This window comes from Ambystoma mexicanum, chromosome 3q (assembly GCF_040938575.1).
Source record: "Ambystoma mexicanum isolate Mex_15411 chromosome 3q, UKY_AmexF1_1, whole genome shotgun sequence".
In the NCBI taxonomy this organism is placed as follows: Eukaryota; Metazoa; Chordata; class Amphibia; order Caudata; family Ambystomatidae; genus Ambystoma; species Ambystoma mexicanum.
This window is the reverse complement of record NC_090926.1, coordinates 481,096,297-481,113,980: the sequence shown is the minus strand read 5'-3', so window position 1 is coordinate 481,113,980 and position 17,684 is coordinate 481,096,297. Positions and strand designations below refer to the sequence as shown.

General features: G+C 43.2%; 1 protein-coding gene across 3 annotated transcripts in view; it reads right to left on the bottom strand.

Annotated features, from left to right (window-relative positions):
• GABRA1 (gamma-aminobutyric acid type A receptor subunit alpha1) overlaps positions 1 to 17,684 on the bottom strand; it is an 834,827-nt gene that overhangs the window by 423,802 nt on the left and 393,341 nt on the right. For all 3 annotated transcript variants that reach the window (XM_069654274.1, XM_069654275.1, XM_069654276.1), the window contains exon 5: positions 9,284 to 9,504. In XM_069654274.1, coding sequence (XP_069510375.1) covers positions 9,284 to 9,504 — 221 coding nt within the window. The remainder of the gene's footprint in view (positions 1 to 9,283; positions 9,505 to 17,684) is intronic.

Below are 17,684 nucleotides of genomic sequence, written 5' to 3'. Positions count from 1 at the left end.
ATAAACTGGATAAAAGCAGTGAAGTGGATGACATTAAGGAAATGGATGAAATCAATGAAATGGAAGCAAGGAATGAAGTGGACGAGGGGAATGAAGTGGACGAGAGGATGGAAAGCATGAGTACATGATATGGATGGAGCACACAGAATATATAGAGTGCATGGAACGATTAGATGGCATGGAATGAGAGAGTGCATGGAATGAAAGGAACACTTGGAATAGATGAATCAAGTGCATGGGACAGATGGAGTGCGTGGGGCAGATGGAATGCATGGGGCGGATGGAGTGCGTGGGGCGGAACGAATGCATAGAATTGACTGAACAGATGCAGTGCATAGAACTGAGGGAGTACATGCTAAAGATGGAATGCATTGAACAGATAGAGGGCACGGAATGGACATTGTGCCAGAATGGATAGGAGTACATGGAACAGCGTGCATGGAATGGACAGTGCGCAAGAATGGATAGGAGTGCGCTGAACGGTTGGAGTGCACGGGACAGTTTGAGTGCACAGAATGGTTGGAGTGCATGCAATGCATGGAGCATGAAGGCGCTCGATCTCAAGCACCTACTGAAAACAACCATATCACATCACCATGCTTACTCTCTTCTATACACCACCACTCAACTAGAACACAGCGATACTATGACACATTCAGTATAGCAGTTCTCATACCAACTGCTGCCACATATTTCCCCATCATCCTAACTAAACACAGCCAGCTGCACACCTGCCAGCCTAGGCGTTCTCCTCAGGCCTAAGCCAGCAGAATTAGCCTGGTATCACCCTGCCAGAACAAACACATACCACTGATATCCCAACCACCACACCTACCGCCAAGCAGCAGCTATCATACGAGTGCCACACATATCCCGTGCACACACGCACCTTATGGCTCTCTCTCTCTCTACCCACTTGAACTACGGTTCCCGAGGGCGTTCCACCTACCAGTGCCTTGAGATCATACCAATGGTACATAAGGCGCTATACAAATGCAAAGTAATATAACATAACATAACATAGGGCCTTGTTATGATTTTGTGGGTAATTTGGCTGTAAATCCACAAAATTACTGGAAAACTAATTTACTGTTACCTCCGCTTGGTTCCTTGAGTTTATCACAGCATTACATGCGGTGGAAGTGTATTGTTAATCCCCATTTTTTGGAGTCCATAGTGCTCCGAATGGATTTTGGCAGAATTACTGTGAGTGGTAATTCCACCTATTTTTGACTCTAAAGATGAGGATTTACCTCCATCATGATGCTAGGAGTAAAACCTCAATATCAACATCAGCGTTGTATTTTGTAGGGGCCGTTTAAAAGGCAGTAATTGAATTATCACCAAAAATGTTCAGTAACAGAAATACAACTTTTTTTACTGTGCTGTTAAACATGTAGTGAGGCCTATATTGTATTCAGATTCGCTGAGTTCTAAAAACGTGTATTAACTTGGCAAGATTTTATGAGCACAAAGGTTAAATGTTTCAATGCCAATGGTTTATGCATGCCATTAGATGCAAAAAATTCTCTGGTTATCTGGAAAGTGTAGATCAATGTCCTCTGTGGATGCACACCATTAATAAGAGAGATTGAGAGTGAGTGTTGTCCTTTATTATGCACCAAAGCCATTAGGTCCCTAGCCAAAGCCGTCAGCCATGAACATTGGCCACAGCTGTGTCCACTGTACATGTTGCGCCAATGTGTTTCTTAGGGGAACACTAGAAATGGCCTTCAGCCATGGTCACTGTACACACTGCAACAATATGTTTCTTTAGGGGTCACTTGCCCTGGTCTTCGGCCATTGGCAGTGGCCCCGGTCTTCGGCCATTCCCACTGTACATATTGCACCAATAGTTTTATTTGGGGCTCACAAGCCATGGCCTTCAGTCATGGCCACTGGACATGTTGCACCAATATGTGTTTTTGGGGTCCACGAGCCATGACTTTTCTGCATCACCCGGTGCCTAGAAAATATGATAACTGTACTTCTTTTCATCCTGGTCTTGTGCCATCTGCCCTCTGGTGCCCTACATTGTATCCACATGCCTTTGAGTCCAACAGCATCCCTCTCCTTGCCAGAAAGCTAGAGTCTGGCATTATCTAGTTTCTAATTTCATGATGGATGAAGCGCATATTGTGTGTGTGTGTGTGTGGGAGGGAAGGAAATGTATACTGAACAACTCCCCCAGTTATTGTTAACTGTTGATATGACAACCATTGACAATGCCAGTAGTTTAGGCTTGTATGTAGGCTTGGGAAATGCACTTGCCAGTCACTGCCATAGTGATATTAATTGGATATTGATGGTAACATGTCCAAAACGGTGTGAGCACATGGGCATCTAATAGTAGTGACTGGCAAATGCCTAATACTTATATACACACCTAACATGTTGGCTTTGCCAATGCTTGTTTTGAACAGAACTCAGTGAAGGACACTCATAGTGCTTGTAGAGTGGCTGAAGGCAGACTTGGTTAAGACACTTGTATTACACCAGTAGCACGTGTACAACTCCTATTAAGTCATTAACTTTTAGAAGACTGCTTTGAAAGACAATACTCACAGGCCCTTTGAGTGTTATGTTTGATGGTAAGTCTTGAATAAAGAGAGCTCAAAGAGTTTCTATGAGGAGGTGTTTTGTCCTGCAACTAAACATGCATCAGGCTTTTCGATGAAAGTCAAATGGATCTCATTAGACTTGAATATGAGATTGCAGGTAAACATATATCATATCTGGCACATAGGGTCTTGTTATGAGTTTGTGGGTAATTTGGCTGTAAATCCACAAAATTACTGGCAAACTAGTTTACTGTTACCTCCACTTGGTTCCTTGAGTTTATCACGGCATTAAAAGATGTGGAAGTGTATTGTTAATCCCCATTTTTTTGAGTCCGTAGTGCTTCAAATGGATTTTGGCAAAATGACTGTGAGTGGTAATTCCACCTATTTTTAGCTCCAAAGATGAGGATTTACCTCCATCATGATGCTAGGAGTAAAACCTCAATATCAAAATCAGCGTCGTAATTTGTGGGTGCCGTTAAAATGGCAGTAATAGAATTATCACCAAAAATTGCCAGTAACAGAAATACAACTTTTTTTTTACTGTACTGTTAAACATGTAGTGAGGCCTATATTGTATTCAGATTCGCTGAGTTCTAAAAACATCTATTAACTTGGCAACATTTTATGAGCACAAACGTTAAATGTTTCAATGCCAATGATTTATGCATGCCATTAGATGCAAAAGATTATCTAGTTATATGGAACGTGTAGATAAATGTCCTTTGTGGATGCACACCATTATTAAAAGCGATTGTTGTCCTTTATTATGCAAACTCACTGCAAACTAAATTCAATGTTTGAACTACCTTTAGAATGTTTTTCTGTTAAATACCACTTTCATTGTGAATCATATCGTATGTTTTCTTCTGGATCACGTTCTAACTGCAAAACTCCCCAGGCTATTATGCAAGTCTATGCAAAAAGGACGAGCATACTCGTTCTTGGCACTTAAGGGTTTAAATGTCTTAATACAATAGCCACGCCCTATCTGACCCTGACAGAGATCCTTATTTCATTGGTATATCAGCGATCAGTAGTTGGACACCTTGAAAGAAAACATAACTCAGATAATTGCTACATATGCCTGTGGCTGTATTGTGTCAAGGGCAGCCTACTGTGTCATCCATTTAATAAAGTACAGCAATACATTTCACACAATCATAAGGCAACACCACCATAAAGAAACACCATAAACAGATTCAGACCTGAAGCAAAAAAGTTAATCAAAACACACACTTTGCTGCCAAGGCATAGACTTCTGAGACTCACCCCATTAACTTGATCACAAAGGTTACCAATTGCAGTAGGCCACGCACAGAATGCTCACTTTCCAACTAATCACAATGCAAAAAACATCACATTGGAAGGAATAATCACTAAGGAGATGCATATCAATTTACCATTTGCCACTATCCAAATCAATAGGTTTGGTCGACTTTGCGTGGCAAAAGTGATAGCTATTAGCCACAATCTAAAATTCAAAGGCCCTGATCAATTTGTGGCCAATATTGTATGGGCCCCCGGAGGGAGAAAAAATGCATGAAATAACAGGTAATTTACCAGTGTAATTTACAAGCAACAAATGCCCCTCTTTCATGACTTCCAACCATAGTTTTGAGCATGCATAGGAACACATCCACCCTTATTGGAGCAGGTGTGACAAGTGCTGCCAGAGTACAGATGAGCAGCCTTGCTACTATGTGACTTTTCGGCAACCCACAGAAATCATGACCAATTCCACTAAATGCAGTTTTGTTCATGAATAGATTTCAAAAGCAGCAACATGAACAGGTTCCTTTCCCAAGACACAGTAGACAATGTACTCTCCAAAAGATGGGAAATTAAATTTGGAATCTCACAAGGCTCCACCGTTTCTCCTTGGTTATAACATGTGTCTATATGAGCCTCAATGGACAACCCAACAATCCTTGAATGATAGGTAGCTGCACACCATCTCTGGACGTACTCTAAGAAGAAGATGATAGGAATCACTGGATCATATTTAAGGCCTATAGCATCTCATTGCAACCAACCTCACCTGGCCCCCAATCAGATGCAGCCATCTCCTTGCAAGCTACGTCAATACATGTTTTGCTCATTTCACCTCATGCCATCTCGTGTTCATTTACATTATTTTCAACCCTTCCTTATCAAGAAGCGGAAGCCGCATCCACCTCCGTTTACAACGTCTCTCCCTTACCGTCCCTTTCACACAATCTCTCCTACGGTTCTTCTCTTTGTTTTCTAAATGACTCCCTCTCTGTTTAAGCCCTTTTGCTCTTACTGTTCAATGTTTACTTCTGCATATTTTATTCAACGTTCCTGATGCATTCTTTTCCCCCTGGTTTATTTTACATACATTTTTCCATCAGAACTTAGAGGTGAGAGTTGGTCTTGAGGTGTGTTGGAGCTCATTTGAGATGTTATATTTCTGAAATTGTTTTCCTTGAAGGCAGTGAAATCGGCAGGTATTATATTTCATCTCTCAAATGCTTGCTGTTACAGTGTGTACCCATCACCCTTTGCATGTTCTCAGCAAAGGTCTAGCCGTGTTGAGCTATTACCAAAAGGTGGAGCTAATGTATGCCCTAGCGGCTTATGTACGGGATTATTGCAAAACTGTTTGACATGTCCTTGACCAAAGGTGTCCTGCAACAATGTTAGTTGGTCGCCTCTTGAGACACAATAATAGTCCTTATTCAAAGGACGCAATTTGTCTTACATTTCTGGAAAGGATTATGTTCTTTAAATGACCCATTATTATATCAGCCCTAACTATCTGAAAATTGTACTCTGCTTTCTTGCTTTCACCTAAAGAGATCCAGTGCAATGCAGTGACCACAGCATGGCCTATCAGGGTGATTGAGGGTGAGCACTGCTAGTCGTTACCTCACAATTCGGTTTTGTTTTTCAAAATGGTCTATATCGGAGTGCACCTTGAGACCTGGGCACAAGGTTACCAATAATTGAAGAAAGAAAGAATTAGAAACTAATCCAATTCTAGGTGTGCTCACGTTTGGCTCTCCGCTGGAGCTGCAGTTTATTGTATTAACATTAGTTCATGTCTAAAGTTCCATTACACATTGAAAGCCAGGAGCTCTTATAGTTTTTTTTTCATGCTCCAAAATGTATTTGGAAGGCAAGAAGTACATCCATCAATACAGTGCCATCGCATGTAATTGCCAATGCATTATGTCCGTCTTCAGGGCTAAAGCACTGATTTTGTGGCCGCGTGGCCTATAGTCTCATGTGTGTTAAATATATAAGAACGGAATGACTCTCGTGGTGCAGCTGCGATAAATTAAAGTGTTTAGCTGCTGTTCTTTCTCAAAAATTCTGTATCACGCCGCTCGTGGAGGGCCTATAAAATGAAACTGTGCTAACCCTGACTTCACACTAGACCTAGAGCACTTATAATTCTCGTAAAAATCTGCAGACCTTTTCTTTGGCCTATTTTATTCCAGCTAAGCCACGTGAACCATTAACAGATTGAAACATAACCTGGAAACCTTCCCCATAGATGAACCAGCAGTATGGATTCATCTGGAGTCCATTAATAGGACTTAAATGTCGGATGCTATCTATGAGCACTCATGCATTCAAGTTGCTTTCAAACTCCACTCGCTTCCCATTGAAAGGGACAAGTGGCTATCCCAGCAAATGTAGACCTCTTTGATTGAATATATACAGAGATGCTCCTACTATGTCCTCTGTTTTGAAGCATTCTCACCTTTAAATGTCCAACCTCACCCTGAACATCAACTAGTTCATTATCCATTGTAAACACACTAATGCCTAGAGCATTCTGCTATGTACATGTTTCTTTTCCTCCATAACATCACATTCCTGTCCCACCTATCACAATTCCGCCATCACTCTATTATGTTCTGTAGCTAGGAAAGGAAATGTGGACTTACATTAGGCTACACATTCATCCTGTCTCTCTTTTTTTCTGTGCTTCTCTCTCTCTAACTTCTGCTCCTTACCGCACACCATTGATTTGTTAGGCTGACGGAATCGGGCGGTTTGTGCAAGTCGCATGCTCATCTCCGTTGTGGATTGCCGGCTGCTAGAGGTTTGCATCTTGTCCTCAGTGCCGCACTGCTGGAGGATCTGGTGCTTCTCGATGTGGAGGGCCTAAATGTGGTGATCCGTGCAACTCCACCATGGTTAATGTGCCTGGTGCTGCGGGCTGGTGTGCTGCTGCCGCGCTGCCCCCCTGGTGAGTCCATCTGGGATGTGCTTTGGTGTGGCACGTACAGGGCACTTTCTGGATCAGGCATGGAGCAGGTCTGAAAGATAGGCCTTAGATTTTCTCTAAATTGATTGCCCTGTACCTCCTGCTCTGCTATAATCCAAAACGTCTTATTTTCTTAACATTAAGGTTTAAGGGGCTGTTGTTGACTTTTGTCTCTGGGCAGGCTCTGCAATTTGTTGAAAGGGTGGGATACTGTGCTACTGACTTGACCTGATTTACTGTGATCTCTAAAGTGTCTGTCACCAGAGCTCATGCCTAATCTCATGTCACCAAAATGATGTCTAACCCTGTAACTGAGGTTTCCCTTAAGCCTAAACCTCCTAAATTGGGGACTAGCAATGGGTTCCATCAAGAAGGACATGTTTTTGTGCAGCCTGGGATTGCATCTAAGTCCCCAGTGTCTTGTGTGAATTAGAGTCGATTGGCCGAAGTCTTGGCACAGAGTGATTGTAGGAGACAACAACTTCATGATAAGAAGCACTAATCCCCTGATCACACTTTTGAATTGGGACCATTTGGGGATATTTTTACTGATCGTACTGAATCAGGGAAGGACCGATCACCTCCTACACATACACCGGGAGTGAAGGTCTAACTGGATGATTTTTGGGAAACACCTTTGGAGAATTGAATTGGCAGCAGAACACTCCTGGTTGGCTGTGCCAATGCAGTCCCCAACAAAAAGAATGAATGAAGTTTTATCAGAAGCCTTGGTTCAATCTTCTTTGAACATGACTGTGATGGATGCTGAATCAGCCAATGTTGAAAAATGGCCCTGTATTAAGGAGCTTATTATTCGTTACCTTAATGTATGCACAATTGTCATCGAATGTTGCTCCTGGGTTGATTTATTGGATACGAGGTTAACATGCTTACATATTGAAAGAATTGATAAGTCATGTCAAACTGGTCAGAACCCTGCTAGGGTTAATCATTATTGCCAGATGATCTTATCTAAACAGAACCTTGCAGGGCTAATCAACATTGCCAGACACATTTAATGGAAATCCCTGTTCTGGGAACCTCGAACATAAAATCTGTGGACACTGCTGAATTTCAATCAGGTCCTGTATGCCCAGTCTTTAGTCCATTGGTGAAAAATCTTAATGGTGGTAGTCCACCATTCTTGAAATTTGCTGGGTCAGTGGCTGCTTCAAATTCCATACTGGGTTTTACACCACCTAGGGATATTATATTTGAAAATCTCTAATGCCAAAGGTTACAGACACGAACTTAAGGGGCTTTTCTACTGACCCACAAAATAGTATAATGACTAATGTGGAAAAAACGCGTGGTCCTGAGCCAAGAGAGGTACTCAGGAAAAACATCTTAGCCTGGCTGCATCAGAGAGGGGGGCAAAACTGTATCAGAACACAGAACCTGAGATTTCTGTGTTCTGAGATAATTGGTGCACCAAGAGAAACACATACTGTATTATTATAGGGTGCAGCCAAAGTTATTTACCTTTGTTTTTGTATGTAAGAACCTGGACAATATGTCATCATATACTAACTTGAGAATTATCCTGAACTGACATATTTGGTGTACCCGTTGGAAATGTTAGCTGTTGCCTGAAATTTCAATTGTTTCCGTGTTTGATTTCTGTCTGATGCTTTTTTTGTTATTTGTGTGTTCTTTTATATATGGTTAACTTGTGTATGTATGATTTTATGATGCACACTGAGGCATATGGGCATCCTGTGCATTAAATCTAATACACCAAACCAATCCACCTTTAGAAGTTTGCTATGCAGGCATTCTTTTGGGTGCTCTTTGACCCCATACCAAATGCAAATACAAGTATATATGTACACATCAAAAATACATAAACAATTGAATTAACACACGCACATGTGAGTTATGGAAGGTACATGTGCCTCTGAATGTGAGAGGTTATCTAATTATAAGTGAAGACTATAGCCAAACACTAACCACTGATGTCATAATCAGATACAGCCTTCTGCCTGTCTACAAACATTCAAGAACAATTGTGAAATTGATTGTACAGTTTGAACCATTTCATCTCCCCATTCTTAAATTGTGCAAGCGCTGCACTGTACTGTATCCCCAAAATAACGTTTTGAAAAAGTCTACTTTTCATACATGTTGAGCAACGGAAAGGTATTGTAATTGGGGTGGTGTTGTAAGGTTAAAAAGTCCTGCAATTACCATTGCATCCAATATACTCCTGCATTGCCGGTGAACAGACTCATTCATTAAGTAACACTGATCCGTTTTGTCCTACTCTTGATTGATAGGAGAGGATTTCCATGAACTGATGTTACACCGCAGAGTCACCACTCTTTGGATGAATTAACAAGCTGGAACTATAGCTTACATAAAAAACGCGGATGATATTCGATGGGAGCTTTAAGCAATTGATTTCATTTCACAGCAAGCCAACATTTGTGAATGATGCATGCAGCTGTTGATTATTACAGATGCCTCTTGCGAGTCTTACCTCATGGTGTAGAGAAGTGTCCCGTCCTCTGTGATGCGCAGTAGTTTGTTAGGCATGGTCATGTTGTGGGCAACAGATTTCTTGCCGTTGTGAAAAAAAGTGTCTGGAGTCCAAATCTTGCTGGCCATCAGGTTATTCAGACGCAGGACAGTCATCGGACCTTTGAACTTTAGCCTTTCGTCCTTCCAGCTCTGACGAAAGAACACGTCAATGGTGTACTCCTAGATGCACAGACAGCATTAAGTTAGGCAGTGATGGGATCAAATGCCCCACTGATGCTGACGTCAGAAAAATATATGCTGTTCATTAAACATTGATAAAGGCTGGGATTGACATATTCACCCATAATCTAACCAAACATCCTTACTTCAAGCCACCAAATTCTATTGAACAATCACTTCATAATATACAGATCGTCTTGGGTAATGGTCTTGAATAATGTAAATAATTAGAAAGTCCGTCTGTAGTGGGTGAGGTCTTGCAGAGCCTCTGCTAGAGCCCCCTGTAATACAGAGGAAGAATATTACCCATGCAGAACTCACCGTATGCACACATCCCAAAATAAAGTTTAAACGTCACTTTATGAATAATAACACACATGTTGAATTACTTTCATTCCTATTAACTTCTTCCACATCAGGTTATTACATTGAGCGCGGGCGGCATCAGTGCATGATGTGTGCCAGGTTGAGAGAACATGTTTTAGCACCCTGGCACTTAATATGAATTGCTTAAGTTTGAATTTTGCTTTCCGACCTGAGCTGGTCTCTGTGACAAAATGACTACTGATCTGCAGGAGTACAGGGATGTGTAGTGGCTAAACCCTTTACTCAGTCACATATTACGGTAAAATAGAGACAGCACTACGGTTATAGCTCCTTCGCGTTTTGTGGTAACACAGGCTGAGTGCAGGCTATGCACTTAAGATGTGTTTGAAGGTGAACCAGTTATGATCCAAACAACACAGTAAAACTAAAGGGAATGTTCAATTCAGGTTCTATGCAAATTCAAACACTTTGATACAAGACACCATCTGCAAGTAGAACAAATAGAGATTACTGTACAAAACCCCAGCTCAGAGGAAAGATGGGAAAGACATGACAGACAGAGAATCTAGCACTTCAGGTTTAGTTCCAGGGATGGTAGGTAAGGTACTACCAAAAAGGATATCTTGGTGAAGACAGGCACAATCATGACCTAACCCGTCCGTATGGCCCAAATGAAACAGGGGTGTAGTTAAGTGTCACAGTACCTGAATTTGGTTCTTGGTGGGCTGATGCATCATACCCAGGTTGAACATTGATGTAAGCTGATTAGGCTCATTCGGGCACATAGCATTGCGGGGGCCCTGGTAGCAAGCGAGTATAGAGCAGGGTCGAATGCGGGCACTCAGTGCGGTCAAACTGTGATGGTTTAAGTGTTTCAGTTCGGGGCGGTCCCAAGAGCGCTTCAACGTTGGCCCAGCTGAGTCAGCCATTAGCCACTGGCAGAGGTTGGCAAGCGATGCGGCAGCAAGTTGAGTTACCGGGCAGCAGTCATCAAGTGGTGATCAAAGGGGTGTTGAGATGCAAGCAATGAGATGGCAATTCTAGGGCTGGCTAGGTTGAGCCGTGTGGTAACCTCCGGGTATGATCAGCGAGTCACCCTTCAGAGAATAATTTCAGATTCCACATAGTGCAGACACTTTGGGCCTGGCAGTTGGCGGCTTCTGATAAGACACGATTCCGTGTTGGGCTGATGCAGTGCAATTGTTTCGGCTTCTTGGAGGGGCGACGATACTAGCCTAGCTCCTTGCCTCTCGTTCAGGATGCAGGGAACACGGAACAACTAGTTTGGTGCGGGTGAACTGGGAGCTTTGACTGGCCTGTCCTTCTGGGTTACTGTGAGGCCTTTGCAAAAGAGTTCCAGGACAGGATACTTCACTGCAGGATCTGCTCTACTGGCATAGATCTATTGCAGATTGATTGGTAGATTGATTGGTCCTGGTTCACAGTATTGGTCACTCCTGATAATCCCTGGGATTGGTTAGAGGAAAGATCTTCCTTCAGTCTTGAACAGCTCATTCTTCAACTCCGGTGGAGTGCTTTGGACAGTGCAACTGTACCAAAAGCAGTGCAGGTGAGAGTCCCCAGAACACTTTGTCAGCCTTAAAAGGCCCTCAAAGAACTGAAAGTTTTCATTTGAAAGGTTGCGTGATACCTTCTTTTAAGGGCAAAAGTCCTCAGGTGATTGATAAAAAGATAGCCTGCTTTAAGGGAGAAATCCCTGCTTCGGCAGGAGTCGACGTTGCCCTCTTGATCTTGCACCCTAGGTGCTTTGCTCCAGGGGAAGCGAAGGAGACAGGAAGGGAAAAAGGGGCAGAAAGAAACTAGATGGTAGATGTCTTCTCCCATAGTCCAGAGCACTCCTGCCTATCCTATGCATGCCCCTGTTACTTCCTACTGACAACAAAAGACCTTTAGACATGCAGCACCCTGGTGTGAGTCTACTACTCCTGAAATTGCATGCTCCTTTGATACGTGGGCCCAGGCCTGCAGTCTGCTGTGTTGCAGTCTCTCTGGGAGAGGGTTACCAGCCCTCAATAGGAGAATCAAAGAGAGGCTGGGTCCTCTGGGTTTCTGTCCTGCCGGATGGCTGTATCGGCCAGTCTGACCCCAATACACACTCCCTTCCTCAGCAGAGCACACTCACTGGTGCTGACATATGTGCAATTTCAAATGGTTTGTGGCAGCCACAATCATATGTATTGCCATGCATTATGCCTAAACTCGGGCATAGCTTATTTTAATAGATTACCCTGCCACCAGTATGGGGTACTAATGATCATCGTAATTTGGCTCCAGGGGGGAAATCTTAAATGTTGCCCCTTTGCTGCAGTGACTTTGCTGTCAATATGGTGGTTGAGTGGGCATCTTGTGATCTTTCAACATGCTCTGCCCCACAAGCAGAACGGGTGCTGTAGATCAGGCTACTGATGCAGTAGGGCACAAGTCATCTAGGCTTTTGGCATGAAGATGCAACAAGGGTGATCTGGTTAGTAGATTACCCCTACGGAGAAACAATCACCAACATCAGTTTAGTTCAATAAAATCAAAAAAATCAGGGCTTTGCCGCCTTGCCAGATGGCAATTCCTCACATGTACACAGACGTTAAACAATCAAAAATGCAAACAACTAATGTAAACACAAACAAAAATCCACTCCTGTAGTGAGAACACAGAAAATTAGGAACTGATATGGAGTATCACTATGGTTGCTTGATCAGTGGGGATCAGGCAAGCATGTGCAGCAATGTCTTTGGCCAAAGGATAATTTTTCAAGAAAAAAGGCAAAGATGGGGGCTTAAAAGTCACTTTTGTGCCCAAAATAGAACAGATGAACAGGGTCTCTTTTTACAACCTTATTCTTGTCTTTGGGGGTTAAATAGTTTGAGACAAGCTTCTGGGAAGTTCCTGAGGTGGTGATTCAGCATTGGGTTGCAGAGCTGGTCAACTGGCTCCAATACCTAGTGCAGGCAAATGGCACTCACATGTGAGATGAATACGCTTGGGAAAAGGAGGTGATATCCTGGGTGGGGAGCTCACAACCAGTTCTACAAGGGAATCAGGGCCCAGTGTTGTTCCTCGATTTATGGGTTGGTAGGTTGATGGGAAGCCCAGTCCAGGGACAAGTAAAGTCCTTGCATGCTCTTCCTCTCCCCCTCCCCCTCCAGAGCGGTTGGCTGGAACCTACATGGGATCCTTCATGACCAGTGAACGGCGTCCTGATTCCAGTGCAGCCTTGGCACAACAACTGTCATCCCCACTGTTCCCCAGCGTTGGCAATGTGATGCTTTCTGGATTTACTACCATGGCATAGAACCTTGGAATAGACTGCACTCCTAACAGTACAAACATGTAAGGTTGATGGTCAAAAAAAGAATCAAGAGGGAGACTCCTTCCTTATTAAGGTAAAAGATCACAGGGGATTGAACTGAAGCAAGCCTGGTCTAAGCGGTCCAATTTGCCCCCTTTCCATGCTTTCCACTTCAAGGCCATTTGGTGTGCAGGATCCAGCTGTGATGCTGGACTTTCTCATGTAAGTGCCCCTTTAAAGCAGGGCTCCCATGAAATCTCCTGGTGACGAAGATGTTACCTTTCCTTCTGTTCAAAGGAAAACCGCACCATGGTCAAGAGACTGTCAGGAATGCACAATGCCTTAACAGAGCTGATCTGGGCTCATAGATCTGACCTTTGGTATGATAGCAGATTGGTGTGGATTTAATAATTGGGTGATATTACCAGACATGGTTTACTCTTGTAAAATAACCTGACACCAGAGAGATAAGGCCACAAGTTTTACATTTGGAATCAGACCTTCAGAAGTCAATATGTCAGAAATGTGACCTCCGAATTTGTCCTGTGCCACGTGCCACTTAAGAGCAAGTGCTGCAGTTGTCAGTAGTAAAGAGCAGTGAGGGCACCTGTATGCACTATTCTTATGCCATGGGGCATTATGGGGGGGGGGGGTGGATTATCAGACTTCCCTTTCTGGAACAGAATTTACCACATCATTTTATTATTTAAAACAAATCAAAAACGAGGGCTTTTACACCCTCATCAGATTAAAATCCATCACCGTCTCAATCGCAGAGAATTTAGATGGCTGTTGGAAACAAAGTCTGTACACTCAAAACTCTTTCTCCACAGACATCACCTTGTAGAGTACTGGAGGGGATGTGGAAGCACACATCAGAAATAAACCAGTCTCAATCTCAGCGAGCACTCATTAAAAACATGTAGTTGTTATGAATTGATTTATTGGTGTTAAAGCCACAGCAACATGAAAAACCTTTACTTATTTGAAAGCCATGCTACTTTTCTGTTTTTATTCTTCCTTTGAGTGCATATCAGCAGGCTCGGACTGTCCTATAGTGGAATAGGTCCAGAGCCAAACCAAAAACACAAAATGCTTGTCTGGCCCATTTTGTTTGGTCAAAGTGGGCTACTTTTTTGCCCAATTTCGGACAGTTTGATGAGATAATTAACTCTGAGGCTACTAGTTTCGACCAGTGTTGCTGAATAAATATTCTATAAAATGCACAATTTGCATCACAATTTATCAAAAACGCCCCCTTGGTTACTATTCAAACAGTGTCACAAAAGGAAAGAATAGCCATTTGCAACTGTTGACCACTTTTTCATTGGTGCCAGAGACAATTATATGGCCCAGTCCGACCATACATATCAGTATCTATTCTCCTCTCCTTTGAAACCAGTTTCACTTTTGTGAGATTGCAAAGTAACTCTGTGGGTTCATGGGCCTGTTGCTAAATCTCAAAGTGACCAAATTGCCATTCTCAGCGTTTCATCAAAACCTATGCTTATAGTTTAAATCACTTTTACAAACCCAGGCACATTTCACTACATCTCACTTTTTAGATTTGGCTTGAGGAACTGAGAAGAAACTGGTGTGAAGAGGAAAAAAGAAATAAATAGAGAGAGAGGAGCTATTTGTTACTTTATTTGATTTGCAATGCACCACACTTAAAGCTAGCAATCTCGCCTGGGCGCCAGTAGAGAAAGAAAAGGAGAAAAGGGGAAAGAGTATGAACAAAATATGAGAAAGGGAGTATGATTCCCAATTGTAGCAAAATGGTCCTTCTTCTTGGAAATTGTCTTTGCTTAGTGGGCGCAGAATTGATTTAAAACCAAAGTACCTTAGAATAATGGCAATCTTTAGGATGCAATGTCTGCTGAGAGTTTCTGTTTTAGTTGTTTATAGAGCTTATTTTCATCTTTCAACAACATGAAGTGTAGTTCCACCCGATTCCGTCTTGGTCGGCTAGTCTTTTTTTTATTTAATGTTTTTATCAAGATGCAATGCCCCTGCATGTTCTGTTTAAGTCTTATGACTACACCCAAATGTAGGGCATTGCATGTTTGGAAAGTAATAGGGGAGGGGGATGGCAGGAAGGGGGCACAGAGAATGATGGCAAAAGACAATTAATATCAAGCCATTAAGCAGGTTTACTTTGATGGACATTTTATGCTCCTATTGAAATATGTTGTTCATTTAAAATTGATACTCTGGGAAATCAAGTTTTTAAGGAACATTTGATATTTATACTTGGGGTATTGGGGGAGTCATGACAGAAAGTAGACTACAGGGGCCTGACATTTAACAAGAATAAAAGGCAAAACCTTGCATAGTATCCGCAGCTTGAAATTACCCTTTTGACAAGTGGCTGACTCCTGCTCCAACATGGATAAAGAAGACTTTGGGCCTCATTACGATTTTAGCGGTAGCCATGCCGCTATTGGCGGCATGGCTGCCGCCGAAATCGGGTCCGGGTTCCCAGAATGGGGAATTACTGGACCATTCCAAGTTCGGAGGGCCCAGTAATTGCTTCCTCCAGGAACCCGGGCCCGGACCTTCCCTATTCCCATTCCAGCCCCCATAGGGCTGAATGGGATTGGCGGAGCGAGCAAACAACGGGCCGATTACGAGCGGCTTGTTGTTTGCTCCCTCTTCCCCTGGCCGGACCCGGTAAGCATGCCGGGTTTGACCAGGCATTACTTACCGGGTCCCACGAGGGGAGCTTGTAATGAGGCAGAACGGGTTTAATGGGTCCGCCTCCTTTAGCAGAGCCCGTTAACCCGTTCCGCCTCACTTGTAATGGGGCACATAATCTTGATGCCTAGGTCTTTGACCGATAAGCCAGGTGTGGGAAAAGGGCCCAAAATAGCGGGCAGAACTTCAGGATCCAGAACAGAGAAGGATTAACGGTGCCAAACACCAGCACCTCTGTCTTCTCCCCATTCAATCACCTGTGGAGTCCCGCAAAGATCCACCCTGTCCACTGTCATATTTAATCTTTACATGGAACCACTCAGAACTCTTCTCGTGCCACACACCATCGACATCCACCAATACAAAGATGACTTGCAGCTCTACCTCAAGATATCCTCCATCAAAGACATCCACAGGCTCAAGGCCTGCCTCCCATTGATTCAGCCGAGGATATCCAGTGTTTAACTGAAGCTGAACCCCCCAACCCCCAAACGAATTCCTTCTGCTGGCCAACAACACCAACAACCTGACAACCTGACATCCACAGTTGGCTGTCTGATTGTACCTCAAGGGCATCACACCCCAGATGGCCAACTGCACAAAATCCCTTGGGGTTGGCATTGAAAGGCACCTCACCTTCAAACAGCACATAGCAAGAAAGCCACAAATGGATTGGTATCCATTTTTTTTCTGCTGAGGAATATCAAACGCCTAATCCGAGAAAGAATATTCAGATCCACTGTTCAAGCCTTGGTCCTCTCCCATCTGAATGGTGACAATACCCTTTTGGAAGGTCTTTCGGTGACTACCCTGGAGCCCCTGACCACATAACCCAGACCCTCATCAAACTGTATTGACTCCTGCTGCAAGCCCTTATCATCTTATAATCCTGTTGCATCGTCTATAATGTTGTCGCCATGAAGTCGCTAAGCTACCTCACTGAGAAACTCAGGATATCTACAGGCCTGCGATCCATCAGAAGTGTGGACATGTGCAGACTTGGCCTCTGGCGGTGCAGGACGGAAAGAACCAGAAGACAGGTCTTCTGTGTCTATGTGCAAAGACTCTGTAACCTTCCCCTGACTCTAGGAAAGAGGTCAAGACCTTCCTATTCAAGGAATGGCTCCTCCCTAACAGTTGGGTCCACAGACCCTCCACTCCCCTACCTACCTGAGACTCCGAGACCTGCTCCTCACTGATTCCTCTCCTGATTTGCTTGTAGATCCCTTGCTGCCAATTAAACTCCCCTTGTCTGTTGTTAGCTCCCCGCTCTCCTTTTCACTGCTTCCCTCACTCTGTTCTTCATCCCTAAGATTGTAGAGTGCTCTGATGCTTCCTGAAGCTAGGTCCACAAACAATAAATATAATTACTAAAATGATCATGAAAATGATAATAATAATAATAATAATAATAATAATAATAATAATAATAATAATAATAATAATAATAATAATATGTCCAAGTCACTTGGCAGGGGTCCATCACAGTGAAGACATCATGCCCTTCCCCTGCTGCTTGCTTGAACCAACTACACCAGGCCCCATAAATCTTGAGGACACAACTTACAGGACCATAAATGCCCCAAGTACTACACACTCACTATATGTGCAGTCCATAAAGTTTGTGAACCCATCTGCAGGGTTCACAGATGCAATAACCTTTGCAGATGTGCAAGATCAGAGAAGAGTAAGCATAAGGAAGCATGGCAATTCAGGTGGAGTAGGACTGGAAGTTAAATTTGGAAACGTGAGAATTAAGCAGAGGTGACAGGAGTGTAAGGAAAAGAAAAAGGGAAACCACCAGAGTCTAAGAGTGAGATAGATTAGTAGTTACATCAGCGGAGCCTAG